This window comes from Triturus cristatus, chromosome 9 (genome assembly GCF_964204655.1).
Source record: "Triturus cristatus chromosome 9, aTriCri1.1, whole genome shotgun sequence".
NCBI lineage: Eukaryota > Metazoa > Chordata > Amphibia > Caudata > Salamandridae > Triturus > Triturus cristatus.
Window position 1 is genome coordinate 651083856 of NC_140592.1, and position 27675 is coordinate 651111530.

The 27675-nt window shown below is 42.2% G+C and overlaps 1 protein-coding gene across 2 annotated transcripts in view; it reads left to right on the plus strand.

The window, feature by feature from the left end:
* Positions 1 to 27675, plus strand: part of LOC146798442 (uncharacterized) — a 549773-nt gene that overhangs the window by 412739 nt on the left and 109359 nt on the right. For both annotated transcript variants that reach the window (XM_085625710.1, XM_085625711.1), the window contains one exon: positions 13957 to 14178. In XM_085625710.1, coding sequence (XP_085481836.1) covers positions 13957 to 14178 — 222 coding nt within the window. The remainder of the gene's footprint in view (positions 1 to 13956; positions 14179 to 27675) is intronic.

The following is a 27675-nucleotide window of genomic DNA, read 5'->3' on the forward strand; positions in this document are numbered from 1 at the left end:
GATTCTCATTGCAACTCAATGGGCTAGGCAGACTTCGTTCTCAGAGACAATGAAGATAACACAAGGAACAGTACACAAACTTCTAAAAAGGCAATACCTATTAACAATGCAAAATGGAAAGGTATTGCACCCAGAACACGAGAGCCTAAGCCTAGCGGCATGGCTCCTGAGGAATTAGAATTTTCACACCTCAAACTACCAGAAAGCACAAGAGAAGCTGGAAAACCAACAACAAGAAAATGTTACACAGCAAAATGGAGAAGGTGCTCTCAATGGTGCCTTAAAAACATCTTTAAAAAAAGATCACAAGGGAAACCACAGTTCTAAAAATACTTACTACAGAGTAAACTAAACTACACATCTTTAAAGGTACACTTAGCAGCAATTGTAGCGGATACGAAAGGTGAAACCGGGAAAGGTTTTTTCAGGTCCCACATAGTCAAAAGGTCCCTAGAAGGAGCAAAAAGAATAGCCCCTCCAAAAATCGTGCCAGCACCCACATGGAACCTGAATATAGCGCTCACCCAGCTGATGAAAGCACTATTCAAACCACTACACAAAGCAACGCCACAAATGCTCACACTGATGACTGCATTTTTAGTTGCAATTACATCTATACGTAGTTAGTGAATTGCAAGCACTAACACTACAAGAGCCCCTGCTTTCAAATACATAATGACAAGATTGTCATGAGGACAGATCCACACTTTATACCAAAGGTGGTATCAAAATTTCACATAAACCAAACTGTAAAACTACCACGTTTCTTTCAAAGACACAAGCGGAAAGAGCATTGCACAGTCTTGACGCTAGAAGAGCAGTCATGTATTACATTGAAAAAAAACAAGGAATACAGGAAAACAAAGCAATTATTTGTATCTTGTGCTAACAGCTTTCTAGAATGACCAGTAACCAAGAACACCATTGCAAGATGGATTGCACAAGCCATACAGTTATGCCACAAACAACCTTGACAAGCATTACAAGGTGCCCCACAGGCTCACTCAACAAGGAAAAAGGAGCAACAGTCGCATTTCTAGCAAATACTCCAATTCAAGACATTTGCCTAGCAACAACATGGTCTTCAGTGCACACGTTCACAAAATATTACTGGGTGAACATTCAAATGAATAAAGAAGCACAAGTAGGACAAAAGGTCTGACAACATATATTCATACACCAGCGCTCATCTTCCATCCAGCCACCACAAGACTAGCAAACCGCTACAAAGTCTATGCAGAGCATGTGAATCCAGAAAAGATTCACGCTGAAAAATGTATAGTTTCTTACCTATCGGTGTAGTTTTGCAGCTTGAAGAATTTTCTGGATTCACCAGCGAACCCACCCTCCTCCAGCAGAAAGATGAGACAGAGAGGCCCTTGCATGCGCATTCTCCGTGTCATCGAAGTTACGTATTTTCCCGTTTTTGGCGCACTCTGACTCGTTGGATAGTAGTCCGGTACATCAAAAAAGCCTTCTATCGCTGTTTTGTATAAGTTTCACCTATTTTTGGTGATTTTCTCTCCAAATCTCTGGAGCTCCTTCCGTATCGATCCAGACCCAACGGTGAAAAAAAAGAATCTGAAGATGGCGGCCAAAGGTGGGAGCTTCCGGAGGAAGCACATCGACGTCACAGAAGGACACCAATTGGTGGTATGTCGATGCTCACCAACAAAAAACAAAAAAGAGAAAAAACAAACTACAATTGTGGACCCAACCACTAGATGGCAGAATAATGCACAGCATGGGAATCCAAAACATTCTTCAAGTTGTAAAACTACACCAACAGGTAAGAAACTATACGTTTTTGTAATTCTGAAGTGTGATGGAAGCAGAGATTTTTAATAGTATCAAAACTAATCAAGACACTTCACTTAGTGATATAAATATGATAATTAGTTGCTAAAACTGGACTTCCTTACATTGTCGTTTGTGTGCTATATAGTTTTATCAGTTAAACAGCATGTCTGTGAAAATGTAGTGTCCATTTCAATGGAAATTGTGCTGTCTGTAAACAAGAGTGTGCTACCACACCATGTAATTTTAATACATTTGTGACAGGGTGCCCCAAAATACACTACTACGCACCACACCCTTAATACTCTCCTGCTGAATGGGGGTGAATCATTTGCAACACTTGTTCTTTGTGTGGTGCTTGGATTTTCCACAATCCCTATGACTTAGGTTATGTAGCACTGATGGCAGTACCCCCACTCTGAAAATTATCCCAGCACCACTGCCCATCATTGCCTCATTTCTCCACTCTTTCCTCTATACTCTGCATTTCTCCCCTTTGCTCTCCTTATTTTTTCTTCTTCCTTCTTTCCCTTGCTGTCATAGATCATCTTGTACTCTTTTTCTCTTTGCCTTCTCAATTTCTCTCCTCCCCTCCTCTCTTTGCATTTACTCTCCAATATCCTACTCACATTTGCCTTCATATCGCTTTCTCCTCAATCTTTCTTTCCATTGTTTCTGTCCTTCGTATTTTTCTACTTTCCTTTCCTATCCCCCCCTCCTTCAATTCTTACCCCATACTATCTCTTTTCACATTTTCGCACCTCTTTCATCTGTCTTTCCAGTCTCTGTCCTTCTTACCTTCTTTCAACTTTTCCTTTGACTGCCATCCGCGATTCCGTGCCCTTCATATCTTTCTTTGTCCTTTTTACTCGCCTTCTCTTCTGCTCTCTCCTACTTATCTCATTCAACCATTTCCGGATCTTCCCTGCCATTCCCTCTTTGTAGTTGCTCTGCTATCCCCACCACATTTCTCCTGTCTTATTATCCTCATTTTTTTTAATCTCCACTGCCTTCTCCCTCTTCTCCATTGTCTCCCTCTTTTTTTCTTCTCTGACGACTTCCTTTTTTGCCATCTTTTTTATCACCCTCCTCCTGTTCAGATCGGGCCTACATACAGAATTGGCATCATTTTGTACTTTCAAACTTGAATACATCGGATTGATATTCAAACTATAAAAACAAGCATTGGCAATGTAAATGGACTGTCACACCTGTAGATATTTATTATTCCTAAATTCCAACACAAGGGTATACTGGAATGCGGAAGGATGCTCACCCCATGCCGTACTGAATCTCAAACTCTAATAACTATGTTAAAGCACAGAGACCCCTGGGGGAGAAATAGGCAACGGGAAAGAAAAACAGCAGGTATTAATGGATCCTCTAGTCAATTAGTGATAATGTAATGAGAAGATAAGAACGCTGAATATTACTTCTTCAGCTGGCATATACACAAGGAATGTAACCTACCTATTGGTTAGCACGTTCTTCCTTGGCTGATTGTGCCTCTGTGGACATGTGGTATACATTTATGTATCTAGAAAAAAAAAGGTATCATGAAATCATAACTAACTCCGGGCCAGATGTGTGAAGCATTTCTGAGGTCGCAAACTGGCCGATTCGCAGAAAAATGCTTTTAGGTATTTACAAACAACAAACTGCGATTCTACAGAATCCCAGTTTGGATTTGCAAATCGGTATTTGGAAGAGGCATGTTTAGGGCGTCCCTTCCAAATACAGATTCGCAGTAGTATGCATTAATATTTTGCAACCGAACTATGGGCGCATATCATTTAGTTTTTACCAACAAGTGAAAGGTAGTGGTACCTGTACGCAAATGGGAATGAGTCCCAAAGAGTTGCCTTCCCCTTTGATGTTAAAAAATATATTTGATGGGGGCGTGGCTTGCGCGCCGCTGTGAGATGGCGGTCTGCGCTTGAGCTCTGCGCTGAGCAACGGCCGACGGAGGTTTTAATGCCGCTTCGGATGGCCCCCTTTACGCCAGAAGGTGGTATCATGCCTACGATGCTGTCGTGCACACTTTGAGGAGGTTTCCTAATCTTTTGTGCTGCCGGTGACCGTATCTTGGACGTCTGGTGGTGGCGCTCGGTGTTTCTATGAGCGGCCGCCATTTTGTCTCCTCATTGATGCAGATATTTCTTCTCCTCAGCGGACTGGTCGGAACTGAAGATAACCATGAGCTGGTGACGTTTCTAAGTCTATTTTGTTTTTTTCAATCTTCCTGCTGCATTGCTGCCGTCTGTGAGCATTTTTTTGGGATTTCTTTTCCTCAGAACGCCGACAAGGCCTATGTAAGGGGTTTCTTGGCTTTGGTTTTTTATGCCTTCGAAGCTATTTTTTGAGGTCGGAAGGAATCCTTTGGTGCCTGCAGGGCTTACTACTTTCTTAGGTGGTTCCTTGTCCTGTCATTGAAAGCCGCATTTAGTACTTTGCTCTTTTCCTTTTTCCTTAGTATGTTTTTATACAACCTCGGGCATTTCCTTTCCGTGTTGTTGCCGGAAGGGTATATTTTGCGCCTGTTGTGGGGGTGTGCTCTATGGCTGCGAATATGGGCCCGTCATCAAATGCTAAAGATGCAAAAGACTCTAAAGCGTTCCTCAAGAGGTCCAAACAGGTTTCCCCTACACCTGAGTCTGTTTTGAAGGACCCTAATTCCACTCTTGAAACTATCCTATCGCGCCTTAATGAAGTACATGAGATTGCGCAGTCTACTAAGACTAACACAGATTTACTGCAAGTGGAGGTGTTAGCCATTAGGAATGATTTCAAGGCCCTTTCCCTTCGTGTTTCAGGCACAGAAGCACGTATTAGTGGCGCTGAAGATGCCGTGCAAAAGCAATCTAGATCTCTCTGTCAGTTAGAGCGCTCAATGGCGGCATTGCGGAAAGATCTCACTGAGCAAGAAGATCGTAATCGCAGATCTAATCTGCGTATATTTGGTATTCCGGAAGAGGTGGAGAAGGATGCACCTTCCTTGATTGATTTCCTTTATCAATGGATTCCCTCTACGCTGCAAATTTCTTTTCAAAGGGATTTTGAGCTGGAACGTGCACATCGTGTCCCTACCTTTCGCCCTAAGTCCGCTACTCAACCTAGAGCAATAATTTTTAAACCTCTGCGACATCAGCACACAGAACAAATTTTGGCCCATATGCGGAAGGTTAGAGTTGTCTCGTGGAATGGTCATCGCATTTCCATCTCTCAAGACTTTGCCAGAGACACAGTAATTCGGAGGAAGGGCTTTCTTAATCTTCGGAAACGTTTATCTGAGATGAATATCCCCTTTTCTTTTGCGGGCCCTTCAAAATTCCGAATTACTTTCAAAGGTCGTTCCAGAATCTTCGATGAACCTGCTGACTTGGCCTCGTTTTTAGATAATCAGATGGAGCTACAGATGGATCTTCAAACGGAGGCCTCGCTCGTGCCTGGTTCTTCTGGCACCTGATGAGGTTTATATTCTGATATGTCTTCTTCTCTTTGCCAGATCTCTTAAGCTTAGGTGCTTTTAGATCTGTGTGGTGGTCTTCATGTCCATGGGTTTCGTTGTGTCGTTGTCGTCTTCTGGTGTTTCTTTCCTATTCGATATGGTTAGTGGTCTTTTTGGTCGTTAGTTTTATTGTGTGATTCTTCCAATATTTGGTGATAGCATTTCTTGATGTTTTGTTTTCTCTCCTGATCGCGTGTCGTCCTCCGCACCCCTCTCCTTCCCAGTTTGTCCCTCGCCGTAGTAGGTCCTGACCTGTTTCTTAGTCCGTTGTACGACTTCTTTCTTGTCGCCAAATTTCATGTGAGACGTGGTTTTTTCTCTCCTTGTTTTTTGTCTTTTTTTGTCTATGGTAGTCTTTTGTCCTCTTGGTTGTATGGAACATACCACTGTTCTTTCATAGTATTGATGTTTAGTTTGCGTTCAGTCTGAGTTGTAGATGCGTACTGGATGTTTATGTTCTGCTAAAATTAGTGTTAATATGCCTCCTCTATATATTTTGTGGTTTACTTTTTTTTTCACTGCTATTTCACTGTTTGATTAGCTCATTTAATTATTGATTATATTTTTCGACTAGGTCGGATTTCTATAGTTGTCTTGTAATTGATAGACGTATGTTTTTCTATTTTTATATTCATATAATTATGTGATTCTTATCTCTTTTAGCTATTTGAATGTATCCGGTTCTATATATTTGTTGATAATTATTTGTAAGCTTATTTATAGATTCTCTATATATCTATGTATAGTATTATTCTCTTATTTTTCTGCCCTAGGGCTTCATTGTTTGATGCATTGAGATGTTTATTACATACTATTCTCTACTATGTCTCAATTACTGTTTCTCATAATGTACCATATAATATGGTTTGGAATGTATTTTCTTATCTCTTTTTCTTGCTCTCTTCTTCCTCATGATGCCTGCTTTGTTTTTTGCTCTACCTAATATTATTATTAGCTCTTCGCTCACTTTTCACCAGCTCTTGGTTTCGTTTTTGTTTTCTCTCTTCTTTTCTGCTTTCTCAATTTTTATGATATGTCTTAGCTGTTACTTATTTATCAATTTGGTTCAATGTGATGCCGCTATGGTTTTTAATGCTCACTGCTGCCAGTATACTATAATTATCTATAGTTCATATTGTTTAGACAGTTCTTACTTTTATATACATATATTCAGCTATGTATTGTGTTGGGGCTATTTATGCTGATGTTTCTTATCCCTCTGGTTGGTCCCCTTGCTCATTTTTCCATGTTCCCCCTTGTATGAATTTGGTCTTTTTCAGACCTGCCTTTTGGGCCCTTTTTTTTCTCTCTGCTTACTTTCTTACTTTCTTCTTCCTTTTCTTTCTTCTTTTCTCTTCGGATTTCCTCTTTGGATTCCCTTCATTCCGGGGGGGTTGCTAATGTGTGGTGGCGGGCTTTCATCGATGTTGTAGTTCATATATCATACATGAAATATCTTTTCCTTCTATTTTTGATTCTATGGCTGGTTTGAACATTCTTTCCCTTAATGTAAAAGGGTTAAATCACCCAGTTAAAAGGTCGAAGATTTTAGACTATTGCAAATCTCTTTCTTCGGATCTAGTCCTTTTTCAAGAGACAAAGGTTTCTGCAAAGGAGGCGTTATTTCTGAAGAAAGAGTGGGTTTCTGATGTTGCTTGTTCAGATGCTCATGGTAAAAGGAATGGGGTAATTACCTTAGTTTCTAAACACTCTGGGTTGTCTATTGTCTCTTCTGAGCAGGATACAGAGGGTCGGTGGTTGCTCTCTAAGATGTCCGATGGTAATGCCGATCTCTTTGTCATGAATATCTACGCCCCTAACAAGGATGACCCGTCTTTTTGGAAGGCAATAACTAAAAAGCTTAATGATACACCTCATTCTGGCAATCTTATTGTAGGTGGAGACTTTAATTTACCAATGGATCCTATTCTGGATAGGAATTCTGCCTTTAATTTTCGACCACCTCAAGCACATAAACATCTGATTAATATGTGTTCTCTGATCCATCTTCAGGATGTCTGGCGTCTTCATAATCCTACGGGCAGTGATTTTTCCTTTTTTTCTTCCCCTCACTCGTCCTTTTCACGCATTGATTATCTTTTGGTTCACTCCTCTCTTGTTCAATCTTCTTCTTCTCCGCTTATTCATCCTATCTTGGTTTCAGATCATGCCGCGGTGACTTTCACTCTTATGTCTTTTGCCCCTAGGGCAAGATCTCGTTCGTGGAGACTAAATACAGAAGTGTTATATGACAATTCCCAGGTTCGAGAGTTTTCCAATGACATTGAGACGTTTTTTCTTGAAAATGTTGGTTCAGTCAGCTCTCCTGTGGTTCTCTGGGATTCTTTTAAATGCACTTTCCGTGGTCAGGTCATTAAGTGTATGTCAAGAAGGAATGCAGCGGTTAAAAAGGAGCTCACAGATTTAGCAGATGATATTAAACGTCAAGAGTCCCTTTTTCGTCATTCTCAGGATAAGGCCTGTCTCCAGTCTATTAAGAATTTAAAGTATAAGTACAATACTATAGTTACCAAGAGAGCTCATATTGGTCTCCAGGCTCAGAAATCTAAGAAGTTGCTCTTAAAAAATCTTGCGGGTAAAATTCTTGCAGCCACATTAAAGTTCCAGGAATCCTCTTGTAAGTCCTCTCAAATCTCTTCTATTACTGACCAGTTTGGTAAGAAAAAATTTCAAACTGAGGAAATTCTTGAGGTTTTCCGCGATTTCTATAATAAGTTATATACCCCTTCTACTCAAGCTTCCTTTGAACAATGCCAGGAGTTTTTGAAGTCAGTCCCTTTGAAAGTGGTACTGGAGGAAGATAATAACTCGCTGAATGGTCCGATTACATCTGACGAAATCATTACTGCAATTAAAGCTACTCGTTCTGGTAAAGCTCCAGGCCCTGATGGTTATCCTATTTTGTTTTATAAAACCTTCATATCTGTGCTTGTGCCGAAACTTCAATCCCTTTTTGACGCCTTTATTAAAGAAGGTTCTGTCGCTGGCTCTGCTGCTGATGCTACTATTGTTGTAATCCCCAAAGAAGGGAAAGATCATTCAGACCCCAAGAATTTTCGTCCTATTTCCCTTCTCAACATGGAGGCTAAGATTTTTGCTAAAATCTTGGCTAAGCGTTTAGAGTCCTTTATTCCGCAATTAGTTCACCCTTCACAAACAGGGTTTGTTAAGGGGAGTCTTGCACGGGATAATATTCGTACTTTTTGTCATATTCTAGGTGCAGCTAAACGATCTAACCTGCCGGCGGCGGCCTTGGTCCTGGATGCTGAAAAGGCCTTTGATAAGGTTTCCTGGCCTTTTTTACGAGCTGTTTTATGTGCACACAACCTTGGTGATCCCTTTATTCGAATGGTTATGTCTCTTTACTCCCGACCTAGAGCTAACATAAGAGTGAATGGAGCTACGTCGTCTTTTTTTAATCTTCGCCAGGGGACTAGACAAGGGTGCCCCTTGTCTCCTCTCTTATTCTTGTTGTCCATTGATCCTCTTCTCAGAATGATTGATGTACATCCTGACATTAAGGGGTTCTCTTTTGGTTCTCATCAGCTAAAAACAGCTGCGTACGCTGATGATGTCCTCATCTTCTCGAATGATATTGCTCTGGCCATTCCTGCCATTTCTGATACGATCTCTGTTTTCTCAAAAGTTTCAGGTTATACCCTGAACAAAGATAAGACAGAAATGTTCCCTCTAAATGCTTATTGCTTCTCCTCTCACATGGGCTCGGCGGGCTTTAAGTGGCAATCCAAGCTACTAAAATATTTGGGTATTTATTTTTGTTCCACCCTTTATGCTACGGTTACTTATAACGAATCTCAAACTATTCTTAAGGTACGAAGTCTTTTAGACAATTGGTCTCCGAAGCATATTTCGTGGTGGGGCCGACTTCAAACTCTTAAAATGATAACACCCATTGTTAATTTTGTTTCTTCTATGCTGCTGGTAAAGCTATCTGATACCTTTTTTCATGATTTGGATCTATTAACTTCCAAATTTTTATGGAATAACAAAAGGGCTAGAATTGCATATAAATTCTTGCGGAGGTCGTATGATATGGGAGGATGCAATCTTCCTGATTGGGAGAAATATCAATCTGCTTTTCTGGCCTCTCAGGGTGCACTGTGGTTTTCCTCTCCCTCTACTCATGTTCCAGCTTGGTTGCTAATTGAACAGGAACTGGCCTCCCCTCTTCCGACCGTCGCGTTTTTAACCACGAATACCCTTTCTATTCCATTTTCTAGATCGATTATTCTAGACACTATTGCGGCGATACGCAAGGTTGATAAGAGATTGGCGGTCCCGCTACAAAAAACCACTTGGTCATCTATTTGGCGGAATTCCAAATTTAAAATCAACATTGATTCAGACTTGGTGTCTTACTGGGCTGGGATAGGTATCTCTCTTGTCAAACATCTTTATGATTCTAACAATCACCCTCTCCCTTTTTCTAATCTGGCTCAACAATTTTCTTTATCTAATCTAGACTTTTATACCTTTCTTAAGATTAAGGTAGCACTTGCTAAGGTACACCTGCATCCTTCCTCCTCTTTGATTACGCTTTTTCAATTATGGATTAGGTCTGGTCATGTGGCTTCTAGGATTTATAAATTTTTGTCGTCTTCTACACTTCCTTCCCAGACTGTTACACAGCAAAAATGGCTGCATCATTTTGATCATGGGGTTACCGACCATATTTCTTCAGACACTTGGCAAGATATTGGGAAATTTTCTCTTCGTAATAAAATTGCCCCTTCATTAATGCAATCTAAGTTTTTTTCTATTAATCTTCTTCATTGGACCCCCACTCGTTTATACTCGCTAGGTTTAAAAGAAGACAATCGGTGCTGGAGCTGTGATCTTGCACCAGGCGATTTTCAACATATGTTTTTTGACTGCTCTCTTCTTCAACCCTTTTGGGGTTTAATTCACAAACATCTAATGATTATCTTTAATATCAAGTTTCAACTCTCGTTCCCGTTAATTCTGTTAGGCCCGTTGGCGGCCTCGGTCCCTTTGCCTTTAGATCCCATGGAGGTACAATTATTGGATCTTTTACTAACTATTGCTGTCAAAGTAATTCTCATGGATTGGAAATCTTTCTCCTCAGTCTCTTATCATACTTGGTGGGCGTGGGTTTCCTTTTTAAGGAGTGCTCATACTTCAGTTGATAATGCCCATATTTCTCCTTCTATATCTAATGGTGTGTGGAAGGCTCTGGATACGTATATGGAAAGGGCTTCGGAGGGTTCGGTGGAACAGTACCCCTTTTGATTTGTCTGGTTAATATGCTCTTGGTTGTTGGGTGAATCCTTTGGAAATCCTTCTCTCTCCTTTTACTTCTTCTTGTCTTTCCTCAGCCTTACTATATTTTTTCTCTCTTTTCTTTCTTCTTTTCTTTCCTTCCTTACCTAAAATAATATCTGATGGTGATACTTTTGATAATTACTTCCTCCAGTTATTATTTGATGTTTCTATAATTTAATTGATTTTCTGTTATATACAGATTATTCCATATTGTATGCTCCAGCTGATATCATTTGTATCACTTGTACTTGTATTTTATGTTTTCATCTGTTCCTTTAAAATAATAAACTCTTTTGAAATAAAAAAAAATATATAAATATATTTTATGAAGAGCAGGCAAGGGTCCCACCGGCCACTCACTGCCTACTTAAAAAAAAAAACGTTTCATTTTTTTTCTTCTGGAACACATTCAGTTTTCCTTTGAGGAAAATGGGATGCGTTTCAAAGAAAAAGGTGACTTTATTTACAAACAATCACAGGCATGGTGGCCTATGAATGCTATCATTCCTAATGGGTTGCAAAGAGCGACCTACCTCATTAATATTCATGAGGTAGGTCGATTTGCAACCCAATAGAAATCACTATTTTACAATTTAAAGTTTAGTAGATTGAGTATATCGATTACCAAATAGGTATTCGGTAAAAATCGGTATTTGGTAATCACTAATCTTAATATTTGTACATCTGGCCCTTGGAGACATAATGGCAACGTTAATATATTTCAAAGTATATGAAACAATAATTCTTGTGTGTGCTTTCCTGGTGAATAGACTATCTATATATTCTGTGTCCTTGGCATTCTTTTCATGCCAAGCAATAAACCAGAATTGTTTAACACACTCAACTAACAGTATTTTCCTTTCAAGAAATAGGAACAAATGTTTTCTATAAATTCAGTGAATTAATGCATAATGAAAGTTCCACTTTTAGTCATTAGATGGCACTGTTGATTCTTCATTACATATTATAGAATCAACTTTTGTTGCAAACACTTATGATTTCCAGTCTCTCACTAATGGAGGATAACCACCAGAGATATTAGTTTCTGTGAAGCTGCAGTTATCAAAAACAAAACCTTTGTCTTCCAGACGAGCAGCCAAAAGTCCTTGCAACAGGATGTAAGTAAGGAAAGGCAGAGATTAGTTTATCCTCCTTCAACAGCTACAACCAGGACAAGTGGGACGCACCTCTGTTCTAAGTCTGTTTACATTTGGCACTCCAATGTTGCCCATGTTTACAGAGTGAACCAGTAGACCATGAATATAAATGTGCGCACAACATGTCTGCCAAGCACGAGTAGAAGTTCAATTTTGTTAAATACTTTCTTGTTTCCGGAATGGTTACTGCAGTGATTAGAAGAACCGAATGCTGAGAGGCTTGTGTTAAGGGGACACCCGGATGTGATTCCACCCTTTCCTGTACTGTTTTTTGTTGTAGGTAAGAGTGTATTTCACACATAGCCACATATTTTGCTTCTGAGTCCTGGCATTGACCCTGCTTTGCCAATGCTCAGCATTTGCCGCAATTGGGTTACCTGTGTCAATTGCTTTTAGTGGTGACCATTGTGTTACATCTATTCAACATGGCCAAAACTTTGTGGGATGCAATGCACACGTGCAATGCGGCAGCTGTCCTAAAAGTATAGAAAATAATGTTTTCATACTTTCATGATGCTCATAAATGAGTAACATATCAGTGACTGGGTAGTGGAAATATGTACTAAATTTATCTGGTTAATCATATGATTGTGGTGTGTGTGCGTGTGCGTGTGTTAAAGCGGGATGACGGTTAGGCTCAGAATAATTGAGTGATTTATGGTAAACACTCTAATCTGGATATGATATTAATATACATTTAAAACTGTTAAGTTATAGAGTGTTAGCATTATGTCTGTCTGACCATGTCCATTTATAAAAAAAATGTGCATTCACCTCCTGACTTGGGATATGGGGAGTAGTAAAAGTGTTTTTGTGAGTATGTAATATGGGTGTGTAGTGTGAGGTGGCAAGTGGCCAGAATTTGTAAATTGATGGTTAGTGTGAGGTGGCAAGTGGCCAGAATGTGTAAATTGATGGTAGATATGGTTAGGTGTACATAAAGTTAAGTTTAGTGACATTGATAGTCCATATAGTGCATTTAAAAAACTTTAAAATGTTGTACGGACATTCTATATTTTTGTGCATTGTATTGATTATCCCCCTATTAGTAAAAGTGCAAAGTGGGCAGAGTCCTTACTATTTGTGCTAATTTATTTGAATACTTCCAAAATCTCAAATTATTCCCATTTTCATATTCTGCGGCCAATTCACAAAGGCATAGAAAGTGTGTGTAAAATAGTACGTAAAATACTACTCCAAAATGCTTGTGTTAAACAGGCACCAATGTTTTCTATACAAATAAATTATAAAAAATATGAAAGGGCTGATCCCTGGTATTGGCTTTGCAAATGCTGGTGCATTTTTAAGGTGTATGGGATTGGCAAAACTAATAGCGGTGTCCGAACTAGAGCGCGGAAGGAAGAAAGACGGGGGAAATGGGACGCTAAGTGAGGAGGGTAAAAAGAGGTAAGGAGGAGCTGGGAGAGGAATAGTTTTTTTTTTTAAAAGTGAGACGGGGAGAGGCGAGGATACAACATGAGCTGGGGGAGCAACATGGAGAACACAGGACAGCTGGATGTGAGGGGGAATGAGCACATGGAGGGAGAGAGCAAGAAAACATATGCAGTCCTAAGGGCTGTCTAAAGAACAAAAGTAGTTCTGAACAGTGCCAGCAGTGGAAGGATGCAAGCCAACCAATCAGAAACATATTAAATGTGTAATGCTCCTGGGGCGAAAATAAATACAAGAATTGGAAGGAAAGACATTGAATATGGAGCACGTAACTGAGAGACAATAAAGTTATAGAGTCATGAGCAAGGAGCTAACCCAAAGCCCACTCTGTATATTGCATTGTAGATATTAGGCCATCTCCAACAAACTGCTAAAGCTGTTTGTAAGGCGAGACCTAAAAAGGTCTCCTAGCCAGCCCCCTTCTGCCATTTCTCAGCTGCAGTGCCATTCACATGTTGGATCAGCCCACACAATAAAATGGGCCATTGGTCAGTCATCTTCAGTGTTAGTTAATTGGTATTGTCGGTCCTAGCACTTATGAATGCCATTTGCTGTTTGCAATCTCCAAGATTTAAAGTGGCAACATTTTTCCAATGTTATCTCTAAATTGCTTTGCTAGTGTCGGGAGCTTTGTCTTCAAAATTCTTCAGAACTTACAATGTAAGAAATATTTTCATCGCAAGTGTGTCTATAGTTTCACTGCTTGAACATTTTCAGATTTACAGAGAGAACCTCAGAAGGTGTTTGGAAGCAGTCCACATTTCAAAGGTGACATCCCTAGCTCTTCCGCTCATTGGTCCCGGGACCTTCGGATACCTTTTCAAAGAAGAAATAAAATGGATCCTTGAGGAGCTCTTAAGATTTGCCAGAGAAACGAGCAGCATAACTCTGCGCCATGTGATGATTGGATTTCCTCCGGAGAAGCAGGAAGAAAGTTATGTAAGTACAACACCATTGTAAGGAGGATTCTCCTTGTCTGGTTGGAGAGGCTGTTTGCTAAATGTTGACTGCAGAAGGTGCCATGGGCATTAGAAATTGCTTCCCTCATCTGCCAAAATGTATACCTCCTCCTCACTTGAATCAACTACCTCATGTGTCCATTTTTGGTTGGCAAAGATCAGGATGACTAGTCTGTTTTTTAAACATGAGAGCCGGCTCGACCTTTAAATTTGCCTGTTATTGGCATTGCAGTTACTACAGTTATGTGTCAATCGTAGCAATAAACTACTACACGTGTCTGCTTTTCCATGACTTTACAACCAGTTGCCAATACACCTATTCAATATTGTGTCTGTGGCATTCATTTTTACCTCTTGTATAGTTCGTACAATATTTAATTTCTAAGTATTTCCAAACAATGTTCCTCATGGCAGGAGGGCACGTCATTAGAAATTTGTTTTCAGAAATCATTGGCAAAGCCAACCAGTCTTACTGTCTTACTTTGATATACTCAGGGGTGGGGAAATTGGCTTTACCAACGCTTTTTTGCTTAGGCATCACCTTCGGTGCATTACTATTTTACCATTCGAAAATGGCTTGGAATGGAAAATGAGTAGTAAAGTATAAAAAAAAAAATCCAAGATGGCTACCGGTGCATCTGCATGCATACTTACACATGCACAAACAGCAAACCATCTTAGAATGGTTTGTCTTTGTTTATTACCAAAACCATTCCATGATGACCAATGATGCATGCACATGTGTGCATCGCCATTTTGGAATAAGAAAAACTAAAGGCATTTCAAGATGGCTGCTAGTCTTGTACACTGATGTATTGACAATCATCTTAGGTTTTTTTTGGTTATACTTTAGCCTTATTCACCATTCCAAGATGGCAGATGGCCATTTCAGAAACGTAATTTGAGAAATAAAGTATATGTAGGGTGCCACACAAAAGGTTACAATCGAACGGCCCAGTAGCAGTGTCCAGCTGTTGAAATAAAGCTGAGGTTGAGAAGGGGAGACAAGATGAGTTTTAGATGGTCGGCAGTAACATTACTCAAACCTTGGAACAGAGACATTTAGTAGCAGCTTACTTTACAGGGAAATGTATAGGTGCTTAGAAAGAATGACCTCTCTGGCATAAGGAATTACTGATTATATGTTTAGTTAAATGATCACAAGAATAGTTTATTTTTATTTGCCAAGTGGGCCTTTTTTTTATTTAAGGCCTGCATCATGAGTAACCTGTTGCCATTACAGGGAGTACCAATAAATGTCCAAGGGGAAATAAATGGGATTATACACTTTTGGGGAATCATTTATGGATATTGGATTTGCCATGCAGATTCCTCAATTTTTCCCCCTGGTTTTTCACCCGAAGATTTTGCTTACAGCAGGTGAAATCTATGGATGAAATCCCACTCACAAGTGGTGTTCCTGCTTACCTTATTATTCTGATGGGCTTGTTGAAGAGCTTGATTTACAATGAACTCTCCAATTTCCTTGAGATACATCAGTGAATTGTATATAATACACTTGGAAAACATGGAAAACTGTCCTTCTAAAGGTAGCCTTTTTGTACTTTAGTCCAGTACCTTATGTCGCCGACAGTGGTGGCTTCTTGACATGAACCACAAAAAGACCATTCCTGCAAAGGTCAGAGTTTATGAATTGAAAGATCAAATCAGTCTGACAAATATTATGATTTTGCCCCATGGAGCTTCCTTGGCATATTTGTCGCAGCTCAAATTCTAAGTTTTGCAATTCTGCTAACGATGCACAAACTAAGGTTTGCCCAGTATGAGTATATGACTCGCACTGGTGCTGCCTGTTTTAACGACTAAAAACTTTCCAGATTTGCCAAAGCTGCTTTTTCCATAGTGGGGCTAGCAGGAAAGTTCTCTAGATATACCAGATCCTAAAGAAGCTGCAGTTCTTCAGCTGCCTTCATAAGGTGTTCATTAACCACTGGTGTGCGGTCTTGGTGTGCCTATTCTTCCATCTGACGCCTCATTTGTGGACCCTTGCAAACTCAGGACTCCTGCCATTCCCTATAAGTAACAGCTGCCATAGAAGTGACTTTGGGCAATACCTGGGAAGACCTTCAGAGCATAGTCGAAGGTCGCAGGGTGTAGAATGGGAATGGGTGAATTGGAGAGCTGAGATCTTCTACATGCTTGTTCGCTTTAAAGCTGATATTGTTGAAATGCTTAAAGGAAGCTGTGTCTTATTTAACAAGAAAGACTTTGATAGCAAGTAAGACTTTAAATCAGGTGCACAACCAAAATAAACATAAGAAAAGGGAAACTTTACTCTAAGCATATGTTGGATCATAAGGCTCCATAACCATTTACTCAATAAAACCACATCAGTATTCCCACATCTTGAAATGTCTTCTGCCAAGGCAATGGTGATGATGGGACACCAAAACACTACAACATTCACATTCTGCCGCTCGTGATGCCCAGAAAAGTGATGCAGGAAGCACAATTAGCACACCTGAATGAAAAATGCTCCATCATTTTAGGACTTCCCCAAATTTCACAATCTTTCAGGTGGTGAAATGTCTCCAGAAAACAGCTAGAATACAGCATTAACACATGTTTTATATTACCCAATTAATACCCAGTCGGCTGGAAATTCATTTTCTGGTTGAACCAGGAAGGTAAATGACCAGGAAAGAAGGTTTAAGGGCTTAAGCAAGGGCCTTAATGCCCTTGTATATGTTGAATAATTTTATTGCCACAAGGAATTGATGTCTCAAGGGAGGGATCTATTCACTCCTAGCATAGAGCTGTATGTCCTGATGTACACTGTCTTTAGAGGAGAAGTGAGACCCCCCCCCTACATATGTCTTTTCGAAGGCTAAGGATTTCTAGGATATATTATTTTTAGGGGTACGGGGTTCTAGTATTCCGCATTTTCAGGCAAATATACTCTATTAGATAACGCTTTCATTGCTGATATAAACCTTCTTGAGAGGAGTAACTTGAGGCAAAACTCATTTTATAGGGAGGTTCCTGAACATGTATTCTTATGTCCAATTATCAACATGCAAAGGATTGTTAACATAATTTATCTAAGCACCAATACGGAAATCCTGCTGGAACAATGGTGACTGCAAGACAGCCACTCACCGGCAACAAATCTGTTTAAAACCTCATCTGAGGGCCTGCGATTGATAATGCTTAATGTATGCAGATGGTTACAGGTGGTGGGCAGTGACATACATTTTTCGTCAGACGAAAGCAAGACATGCAGAAATGGAGACAGGAGGAAGGGAAAGGTAGCAAAACAGTAACAAAAGAAGTAAGCAGAACTGAAAAAAGAACATGCAAGATGCGGTCCAGAGTTGGAACAATCACTGACATCACTGCCTTATCTATTTTAACAGAGGATTTTCAAAACAGGAAACTTCTGTTATATGCTTGTTTTATTGATCTAAAGGTGGTCATCGACAAAGTATCCAGAAATATTTTATGGTCTAAAGTGAGCTGAAGAAGAGCACTCTTAAACCTGATACGAGCAATACAACTTATATACTCAGAGACGTGGGCTTAAATAAAACTAGGGTTGAAAAACACACTTTCTCAGAAGATACCTACAGGTGATAGTCTAAAGCAAAGATGTGTTTTGGCCCCACTGTTTCTCAATGTATACATTTCTGACTTGAATGACACACTTAGAAAGGAAAACACTCCTCCACCTGGACTAGCACATCTACAATTACAAAGCTTGCAATATGCCCACAACATCATCCTGCTGAGTCAAACTCAGATTTGCCTTCAAATTAGTAGTAACTGTATAAACATAAACATATAGAAAGAAGGTGAGCACGTTTAGCTCTCACACAAAAAGTGGCTTCTGGTTCCTCAAAGGAAATCAAATCAAATCTATAGAGTCATACTCTTACCTCGAGGTCATCTTTGATAAAAGAGGAAGTTTTAAAAAGAAATCTTCAATCCTTATGAGCTAAAGCCAATTTGCAGGCATATGTTTTTAAAATTGTAACCTTGAATATGTAAACTCCATCATTTGAACCACTTTTAAAGATTGTAATAGCAAAACTACTGCCTACAATTATATATGGGGCAGAGATCTTATGTGGGAAAGAAGACAGTACATTAGACATTATACAAGCAATTGAATATAGATCCCTGTTCAAGCTGCGTACAAACACTTCTCGGGCACATATTTGCTTAGAATTTGGTTGCTCAAACAGAAATGTTCGAGGCATATGAGCTGCAGATTACACACTTTTGGTGTTGGGCCCGGATGTTTGCAGTTTGTTTTTCCTCTTGGAAAGTCTTTGGAAGTCACGAGGTTGGTGACTCCTCCCTTGGATGGTATTGCGCATGGGCTTCGGCTCCATCCCCAGATTGTTTTTTTCCGCCATCGGGCTCGGTTCCGAACATTTCCAGTTCGTCGATCGAAGCGGAATCCTCGTTCATCGTGGTATTGTTCAAATCAGATCTCCTCAATCACCTTCTCTTCGACACATCTTCGATTCCAGTCGTCGACGGCGGCCTTAGGGCCTACCCAAGCTCCGGTCCCGGCTGATGGAAAGAACTCCTTTCAAGAAGTGCCCTCGATGTGGGTCCAAATTCCCCCACACCGATCTTCATGAGGTGTGCAACCTCTGCTTCTCCCCTGACCACGAGGCTCGAGACAGTCCGGCCTGCAAGTCTTTCAGATCGAAAAAGACTATTCGAGATCGAAGGGCCAGACGAAACATGGCGCACTCCTCGACCTCCCTTCCAGTCGACATTTTCGGGGATGACGTCGAAGATCCGGGACAGCAGCACACCGAAGAGGACCTCGTCAGTGCATCCAAAGCCGACGACTCAGATGTGGAGGACATCACCCCGGTGCAGAGGGTCATGAGTACTATACCCCCTCCCGCATCCGCGCCGACACCCAAAAAGGCTTCGGTCACGCCTTCGCCTCCGGGCCTAGGCAAGATCAAAGACACTGCTTCAAACACCCCACCTTCGGGCCGGGTGAAGAAGCCAAAGAAGCCTTCCGGCGGCTCGGGCTCGAGCCAACCATCCAGCGGTGCAGAGAAACACACTTCGGCACCGAAAAAGAGGCCAGCCTCTACCTCGACACCAAGCTCCGCACCAAAGTCCTCGGTGTCGAAACCCAGCCTTTCGGTACCGACCAAACCCCATAAGGCCCTCGGCACCGACACTTCCACGCCGAAGCCCACCTCGGCGCCGACCAAGAAATCGGAGGTTCCCAAGCCTAGTGCTAAGCACGGCACGGACAAGCCTAAAAAGTCATCGGCCCCGAATCCTTCGGCGCCGACGGAACAAACTTTGTCACAGGAACTGTTTACTCCGGATCCCTTGCAAAAGACTCTTACCAAGGATCCAAAAACTGGACATTTGGCACTCTCTTCTAAAAAGAGACATTTGGACAAACCGGCTCCGCCTCCACCTCCAAAAAGGAAGGACGCTGCTACCTCCCCTTTCAGAATGCCTTCCTCATCTCCTCCACCCTCTCCACCTCCGCCCCCTCCACCTTCTCTGCCCCCACCTCATCGCTCCCCGACCCCGTCTCCAGACGATGGTGATCAGGGGGACCCATATTACGATCTAGGGGATGTGCCCCAAGACCCCACCCCTACAGGATCTCCAGACCCATGGGACAACTACAATAATCCAGACATTCCAGATGTCCCTCAAGATGACCTTTACCCTTCCAGGCCATCTCCACCGGAAGACTCATTAGGTTTTTACCACCTACTTCGGAGGGCGGCCCATTATCACGGGGTAGAGCTACACACTGACCCAGTAGAGGAGTATTTCCTCCTCGACACCTTTGATACCGCACATAGGTCTACCTGCATACTACCTATGCTCAAGGGAGTGATAAAACATGCGCCAGAGGTTTTTAAGGACCCAGTCAGGGCTAGGGTCATTAACCCACGCATAGAGAAAAAGTACAAAGCTGCCCCCACAGATCCTGCCTATATCAAAGGGCCAGCGCCACTGGATTCCCTAGTGGTTTCCACTGCACGGAAGAGGGCAAACTCCCAGGCGTCAGGCGAAGCACCACCACCTGACAAAGAGTCAAAGCTACTGGACGCGTCAGGAAAGCGCACTGCGTCACAGGCAGCCAATATATGGCTTATCGCCAACACTCAAGCGCTATTGGCCAGATACGATAGAGCGCATTATGATGAATTAGAAACCATAATGCACCACCTCCCAGAAAGATACAAGAATAGGGCCAATTAATTAATTCAAGAGGGTAAGACTATAACTAACACCTCCATACGCTGTAGCCTTAGACGCAGCAGACACAGCCTCCAGGGCCATTAACACTAGCGTCCTCCTCCGTCGCCATGCTTGGCTGAGAGTATCAGGCTCCAAACCTGAGGTGCAGGCCTCCATCCTAAATCATCCCTTTGACCAAGAACACCTATTCGGCCCAAAGGTGGATGAGGCCCTCGAGAAAATGAAGAAGGACACGGATACAGCGAAATCTATGGGAGCCCTGCAGTCACATCCTCCTAGGCGCTCCTTTCGCCGCTCTTCCTTTCGGGGTACAGCTAGAGGCTACTCCTCAGATAGCGCGTCCACTTCCTACAAATCCCCTGCTCAGTCCACCTTCACAAGGGGTTATCAAAGAGGCAGCTATAGGGGCAATAACAATAAAGGCAGAGGCAAAACAAATACCACCCGCTCTGCCACACCGCCTACCCAATGACTTCCCTCCGCTCCCTCCAGACCATCCCACTCCGGTCGGGGGCAGGCTACAAAATTTCGTTCAGGTCTGGGAGACCATCACCTCAGACAAATGGGTGACCCAAATTATTCGCTCAGGGTACTGCCTAGAATTGACATCTACCTCCCCAAACATTCCACCCAGGCAACGCCCAATGTCACAAGAACATTCCACATTACTAAAACAGGAGGTAATCTCCCTCCTACAAAAACAGGCAATAGAACAAGTTCCCGCCAATCAGCAAAATTTAGGGGTCTACTCCCTATATTTTCTAATACCAAAAAGAGACGAGACTCTACGACCTATTCTAGATCTTCGGCCTCTAAATACATACATACATTCGGACCATTTTCACATGGTAACACTTCAGCAGGTACTTCCGCTCCTCTCCCAGAACGACTTTCTCACCACACTGGACTTGAAAGATGCATACTTTCACATTCCGGTACACCATGCTCACAGAAAGTACCTCAGATTTGTAGTGGACGGGCAACACTACCAGTTCATGGTGCTCCCATTCAGGGTCACAACAACACCAAGGGTATTCACCAAGTGCCTAGCGGTAGTGGCGGCACACCTCAGAAGACAGCACATTCACCTCTTCCCATATTTGGACGACTGGCTCATAAAAGCCACGTCCTACAACCACACCACCACTACAATCCAACTACTTCACCAGCTAGGCTTCACGGGGAACCACCAAAAATCCCAGCTAACACCATCCCACATAAAGCAATACCTCGGTGCCACCATAGACACCTCAAAAGCCATAGCCCACCCCAATCCTGCCAGGATGGCAAGCATTCAGGCTTTGCGTCAAAGATTCATACCTCAACACTCTCTTGCAGCAAGAGTGTTTATGCAACTGATAGGGATGATGGCCTCTTGCATTTTCATAGTGCCTCACGCAAGACTCCAGATGCGTCCACTCCAAGAGTGCTTAGCGCGCCAATGGAACCAGGCCCAGGGGCAACTGACAGATCTGGTGTTGGTAGACGGTCGCACCCATCGCTCTCTGCAGTGGTGGAACACCACACATCTTTCCAGAGGTCGACCGTTCCTGGACCTGGTTCCACAAATAATACTAACAGACGCATCGCTCTCCGGCTGGGGAGCTCATCTATTACACCTCACAGTGCAGGGCACATGGACGCCGCAACAAAAGTTACTCCATATCAACCATCTGGAGTTACTGGCAATCTTTCTAGCCCTAAAATCCTTTCAGACACAGATTTTAGGCAAGGCAGTCCTCATTCGCACAGACAACTTGACGGCCATGTACTACATTCAAAAACAAGGCGGCACACACTCTCCACAGCTCTCTCAACTAGCACAGAGCATATGGAGATGGGAAATTCCACACAAAATCTTTCTCCTAGCCCAACATGTCCCAGGAGTCCAAAACACCATGGCAGATCTGCTCAGCAGACAGACGCAGCAGATCCACGAGTGGGAACTCCACCCACAAGTTCTTCACCCGTTCTTTCAGATGTGGGGGCATCCACAGATAGACCTCTTCGCCGCCCACGAAAACAAAAAATGCCCAAGCTTCGCCGCCAGATACCCACACCCATTTACAAAGGCAATGCGATATGGATGAACTGGTCAGGCAAATTTGCGTACGCCTTTCCACCTCTTCCACTAATTCCATTAGTGGTGCGAAAGCTACAACATTATTCCCTCACACTGATCTTAGTAGCTCCAACGTGGGCCAGACAACCGTGGTACACCACGCTGCTGGAACTCTCTGTAGTACCACACCAAAAGCTACACCTCTCACCATGCCTCCTAACCCAGAACCATGGAGAGATCAGACACCCGGACCCAGCTCAGCTCAACCTTGCGATCTGGCTCCTGAGATCCTAGAATTCGGATACCTTATCCTTCCCCCTGACTGTATGAACGTCATCAGAGAAGCTAGACGCCCTACCACTAGAGCCTGCTACGCTGCCAAGTGGAAAAGATTTGTTGTTTATTGCCATAACACAATCAATCCTCTAGACGCATCTATACAGCACATCATATGCTACTTGCTCCATCTACAAAAGTGTAACCTAGCATATACATCCATTCGGCTACACCTCGCAGCAATTGCCGCTTACCTACAGAACAGAAAGCACCTATCACTTTTCAGAGTACCTGCCATTAAAGCCTTCATGGAAGGCCTGAAACGAATAATTCCCCCCAGAGTACCACCCTCACCTGTGTGGAACTTAAATATAGTCATTTCCCCCTTTCATCTAAATCAATCGGTAGAATTACCGGTATTTTTCTCACAACCTCAAACGGTTGCAGAAAGGGCTCTGCACACGCTAGATGTTAAACGGGCCTTACTTTACTATATCCAGAGAACACAACCTTTCAGAAAGACCAAACAACTATTTGTCTCTTTCTCTCCACCACACAAAGGCAACCCCATCTCAAAATCAGGGATAGCTAGGTGGATTGTAAAATGCATACAGATTTGCTACCACAAAGCAAAACGAACGCTATCTGTTCCCCCTAAAGCAAACTCTACACGAAAGATAGGGGCTTCTATGGCTTTTCTAGGGAACATCCCATTAGATGATATCTGCAAAGCAGCTACATGGTCAACACCGCACACTTTCACTAAACATTACTGTGTAGATGTGCAAACCAAGCAACAAGCTAGTGTGGGCCAGGCTGTACTAAAAACACTATTTCAAACCACTGCAACAGATACTGGTGGTCGCCGCTAAGGTTGGGAACTGCTATGTAGTCTATGCAAAAGTGTGTAATCTGCAGCTCATATGCCTCGAACGGAATATGCAAATTACCAGTATGCATCTGTTCTTGGCATGTAGAGCTGCAGATCTACACACACCCACCCGCCTCCCCGGCTACCTGTATCTGTTCCAGTCTATCTTATTTAAATACAACACACATGGGTTTCTTCACTGTTATTACTACGCTCCATCTTTCCCTGTTGGCGAAAAACAATCTGAGGATGGAGCCGAAGCCCATGCGCAATACCTTCCAAGGGAGGAGTCACCAACCTCGTCACTTCCAAAGACTTTCCAAGAGGAAAAACAAACTGCAAACATCCGAGCCCAACACCAGATGGCGATCTTTGCAAAAGTGTGTAGATCTGCAGCTCTACATGCCAAGAACAGATGCACACTGGTAAGTAGCATATTCCTTACCCGACAAGGGGAGATTATCAAACTCAGTAGGAAACCAAAGGATGCCTCAAAGGATTCGCTAGGCAATGTAGTCTGGCAAGCAATCACAAGAGCTAAATCAAGCAACACATGGGATAACCATTTGAACATAGCGTTGGAAAGTCTCCATTTGCATAATTTATGAGCTTCCACAATGACACTGTCGGAAATCAAGCTTAAAAAGAAATCTGCCAAACAAAATTGCAGGTGTGGATGTTGATAAATAGATATTATCAGAAAAAGCAACAAGGATATTTGGGTGTTCATTTTTCTGACTATCTCAAACTGAAATTTCTAAATTACAGAAAGGGTGCCTTCAGGACTAAGGATTTGACTCCAAAATGGGAGCACACATGTCCAAATAAAACCTATAGACGTTGTGGCTATCAAAACAAATCCATTTGGCCTAATCTATGCACCTGTGTGAACTGACTGGATGCTCAGAAATCACTGCTGCGGCCATGCTTTTTTAGCTTTGAAGGTCTGCACATGTAGACACGCGTTAATCCAGTGCCTAAACAGTGAAAATACTCAGCTAAATTGTCGATTTGTATAATTCATGTACTTCGCAACAGCCAAGCTAGTTTTAATAGACTAGGACATAGGACGTTTTGACGAATATCTATTTACATCCTAGACTTAGCTAATATTTTATTGCAAAGTCTTTTAACACTACTGAAAGTATAAATTATGTACAAAGGTTTAACCACTTTCTTAATATTATCAATTTTATAATTTCTTGTTAAATTATAGGAGTGCAAAAATGATGAGAATTTGTAATTATTTTATTTAATCAAACAAGGTTTTGTGTGTGTGAACAAGGTGAAAGGGTCTTTGTTTAGTAAGTTTCTAACAAATTTTCTAAAAACAAATATGAAGTACTTTGGTTATCAGAAGCTAAAAGTTTACTGTATTAGTTTCACAAAAGTTCAACATACTCTCGTCATTGTCATCATGCTACTGGATATTATTCCGCTAGGCAATATCTATTTCAATTTGGGAGTTCCTTAGGGAGATGGGGCTGAATGATGCAGGACACCACACTTGAAGGTCTGACTCCTCTAATAGAATTGTTTAAGTCAGGCCTGTAGGGCAGAAGAAGCTAACAAGAGGACCTATAATTCCTGCCCACACCATCTTTGTTTGCTCAGGACCCTAAAAGCTCCTGTGAGATATGCTGATCAATCATGTCACATGCAAGAAAAACAAGCATTGGCATAGCCAATAGGTCTTGCTTTTGGGACCTTATAAGTATTTAGTTATGCAGCACAATATCCTTGGTGCAACAACATCAACCATTGCATGGCTAAACACTTATAATGTCCCAAAGGCGAGACCTATTGGCTATGCCAATGCTTGTTTAATCATGCCATGACCTCAACCCCATGCTCACTCACTCCACCCCCATTGCGCGCAGCATCACAGTTCCCATACGTTTGTTATGCACTTCGACCGCTGGTTGCATGCCGTGTTACCCTATAACATGGTATATCTCCCCCATGGTGTTGTAGAGACTGACTCTGGACTTCCAAGTTCCCAGAAATACTCGCTGGCAGCTACAATTCCCCACAATGCTGAGTGAGATTATGGTACAGAATACCAATGCCTACCACATGCCATGCTTGTGGAGAGTCCGGGTTGTCACATCCGGCCTACTAAACATTACGCGAGGCTTTTAAATTAATAAGCAAACGAGAGGAGACCATGTATGAAATTTGTTATACACAATATGCACATGAGGACCTCTGCACCTATCTGTGCTGCCTTGAGGCAACACTGTAATATTAATTAATCTCTGCACTAGAGTTTCTACCATACACAAGTTTGCATTTTGTATTTCAGGTGATTTTACAGATCACACCGAGTCAGAAGGTGTGCCAGGGGCGTCCACCGACACGTGCCAGCACGCGCTCGTATGCGCACGTGATTATTGTGCAAGTTTAAACATCCAGGCCTTGCATGCCCCGCTAAGTGCTCCTGGCCCTCTTCCATGCGTAGGAGATGACAGAGGCTCAGCAGACTGAAGAGTTTGAGATCCATTGCTTCCAGCGTGATCCCGAGTTACCTCGGAGTAGCGTCTGACGTCAGCATGGAAATAAACTGCTCAATAGAGGCCTTTAAAGGGAAAGAGAACGTACCCAGAAGTGTTTTGTACACACGGTTGAATAATGAGCAGTTTAGCAGTCTGCCGTGAGGTGAACATGTAACTGATAAGCAGGGCCACTCCAGTAAAGCGAATCTGCGCCAACGGCGTTTTCCGCATAATTGTGGATCTGCTACGTTAGTAATGAGATAGAACCTTTGTCCAGACAGTGTCAACGTGTAAACAAGCACAAGCTCGCATGGCAGCAGGGGGGAGGAGGGGGGCCTGCGCGATTCACTTGCGTGAGTGATAATTGCTACCATATCGTGGAGCTCGCTCCTGCAAGTGAATCTCCACATGTGCACGTGCTCCAGCGTGGAATGCAAAATCCCTCCCTCCGTTACAGACCAATGTTCTCACATACAAACACTATCCATACATTCGCTGGTGGGGCCCATAACACCAACATTCACTCACCATCAATCTGTGTTTCTTGGGAGGCGATTATCTTCCAAACGCTGGCATGAAAGGAAATACCACTTTTTACCCTAATGAGCGACAAATCTACACAACCTTCTGATACTCATTAGGCCCTGAACTTCACCTTTAGTATTCCTCTCATAAATCGGGATGGATCAGTTAGTTGCAGGTTTAGATTGATTTCTAATTCTCTAATCAACTTGTCGTTAACACATTTTCAATGAATAAACAACCCAACTCATTTCTGTAGTTATTCAATTTCAATCTTTATCTAATTACTGCAAATTAAATCATTCATTTAATCAAGTCGCCATCCATATTTACCTATTCTGGCTAATTGTCGTCCTCTATGTCAAATCTGGCAGTCTCGCAAATCTATGCCCATCAAATTTAGTAAATTCAGTTCATCAGGAATTTGGGCATTAATTCAGTCCGTCAAAGATTCAGGGAAACAGCTGTCCTGCAGTGTCACTGTCCTCTCCATCAGCATAATGTCAGGAAATCGAGAAAGGCCAGAAACGAACCCGCACCAACTTCTCTATTCTACCATAATTTATAGTAAAAATCATTGACAAATTGTAGCAAAAACGGGTCTTCAAATCTTCTGATTGGTCAATCGAAATCGTCTGACAGGATTCCCACCAAAATAATGTCTCTGAGGTCATTATTCCTGCTTGTTCCGGTTTTTAGAAGCACATTATTGTTCTTTCTGAAAAGCTGGCTTGTTTCCCAGGATAACCTTGAAGGGTACAGTCTGGTTAGGGTCATGATGAGGCCACTGTAGCTGGCGTCAGCGCAGGCGCACTTCACCCAAGCATCATACAGCGTCAGCAGTCGGGTTAGGTACCAGAGGCAGCCATTTTACGACAGGCCCAAATGGTCAACTTAAGCAAAAGAAACCCAAAACGTAATTAATACATAGAAATGACTAAATAAATGTTATTCCCTCACTAATACCCATATGTGTGTGTATTTATCTAGCAATAAGCGACACTCAAACGGGTTTATACTTACAAA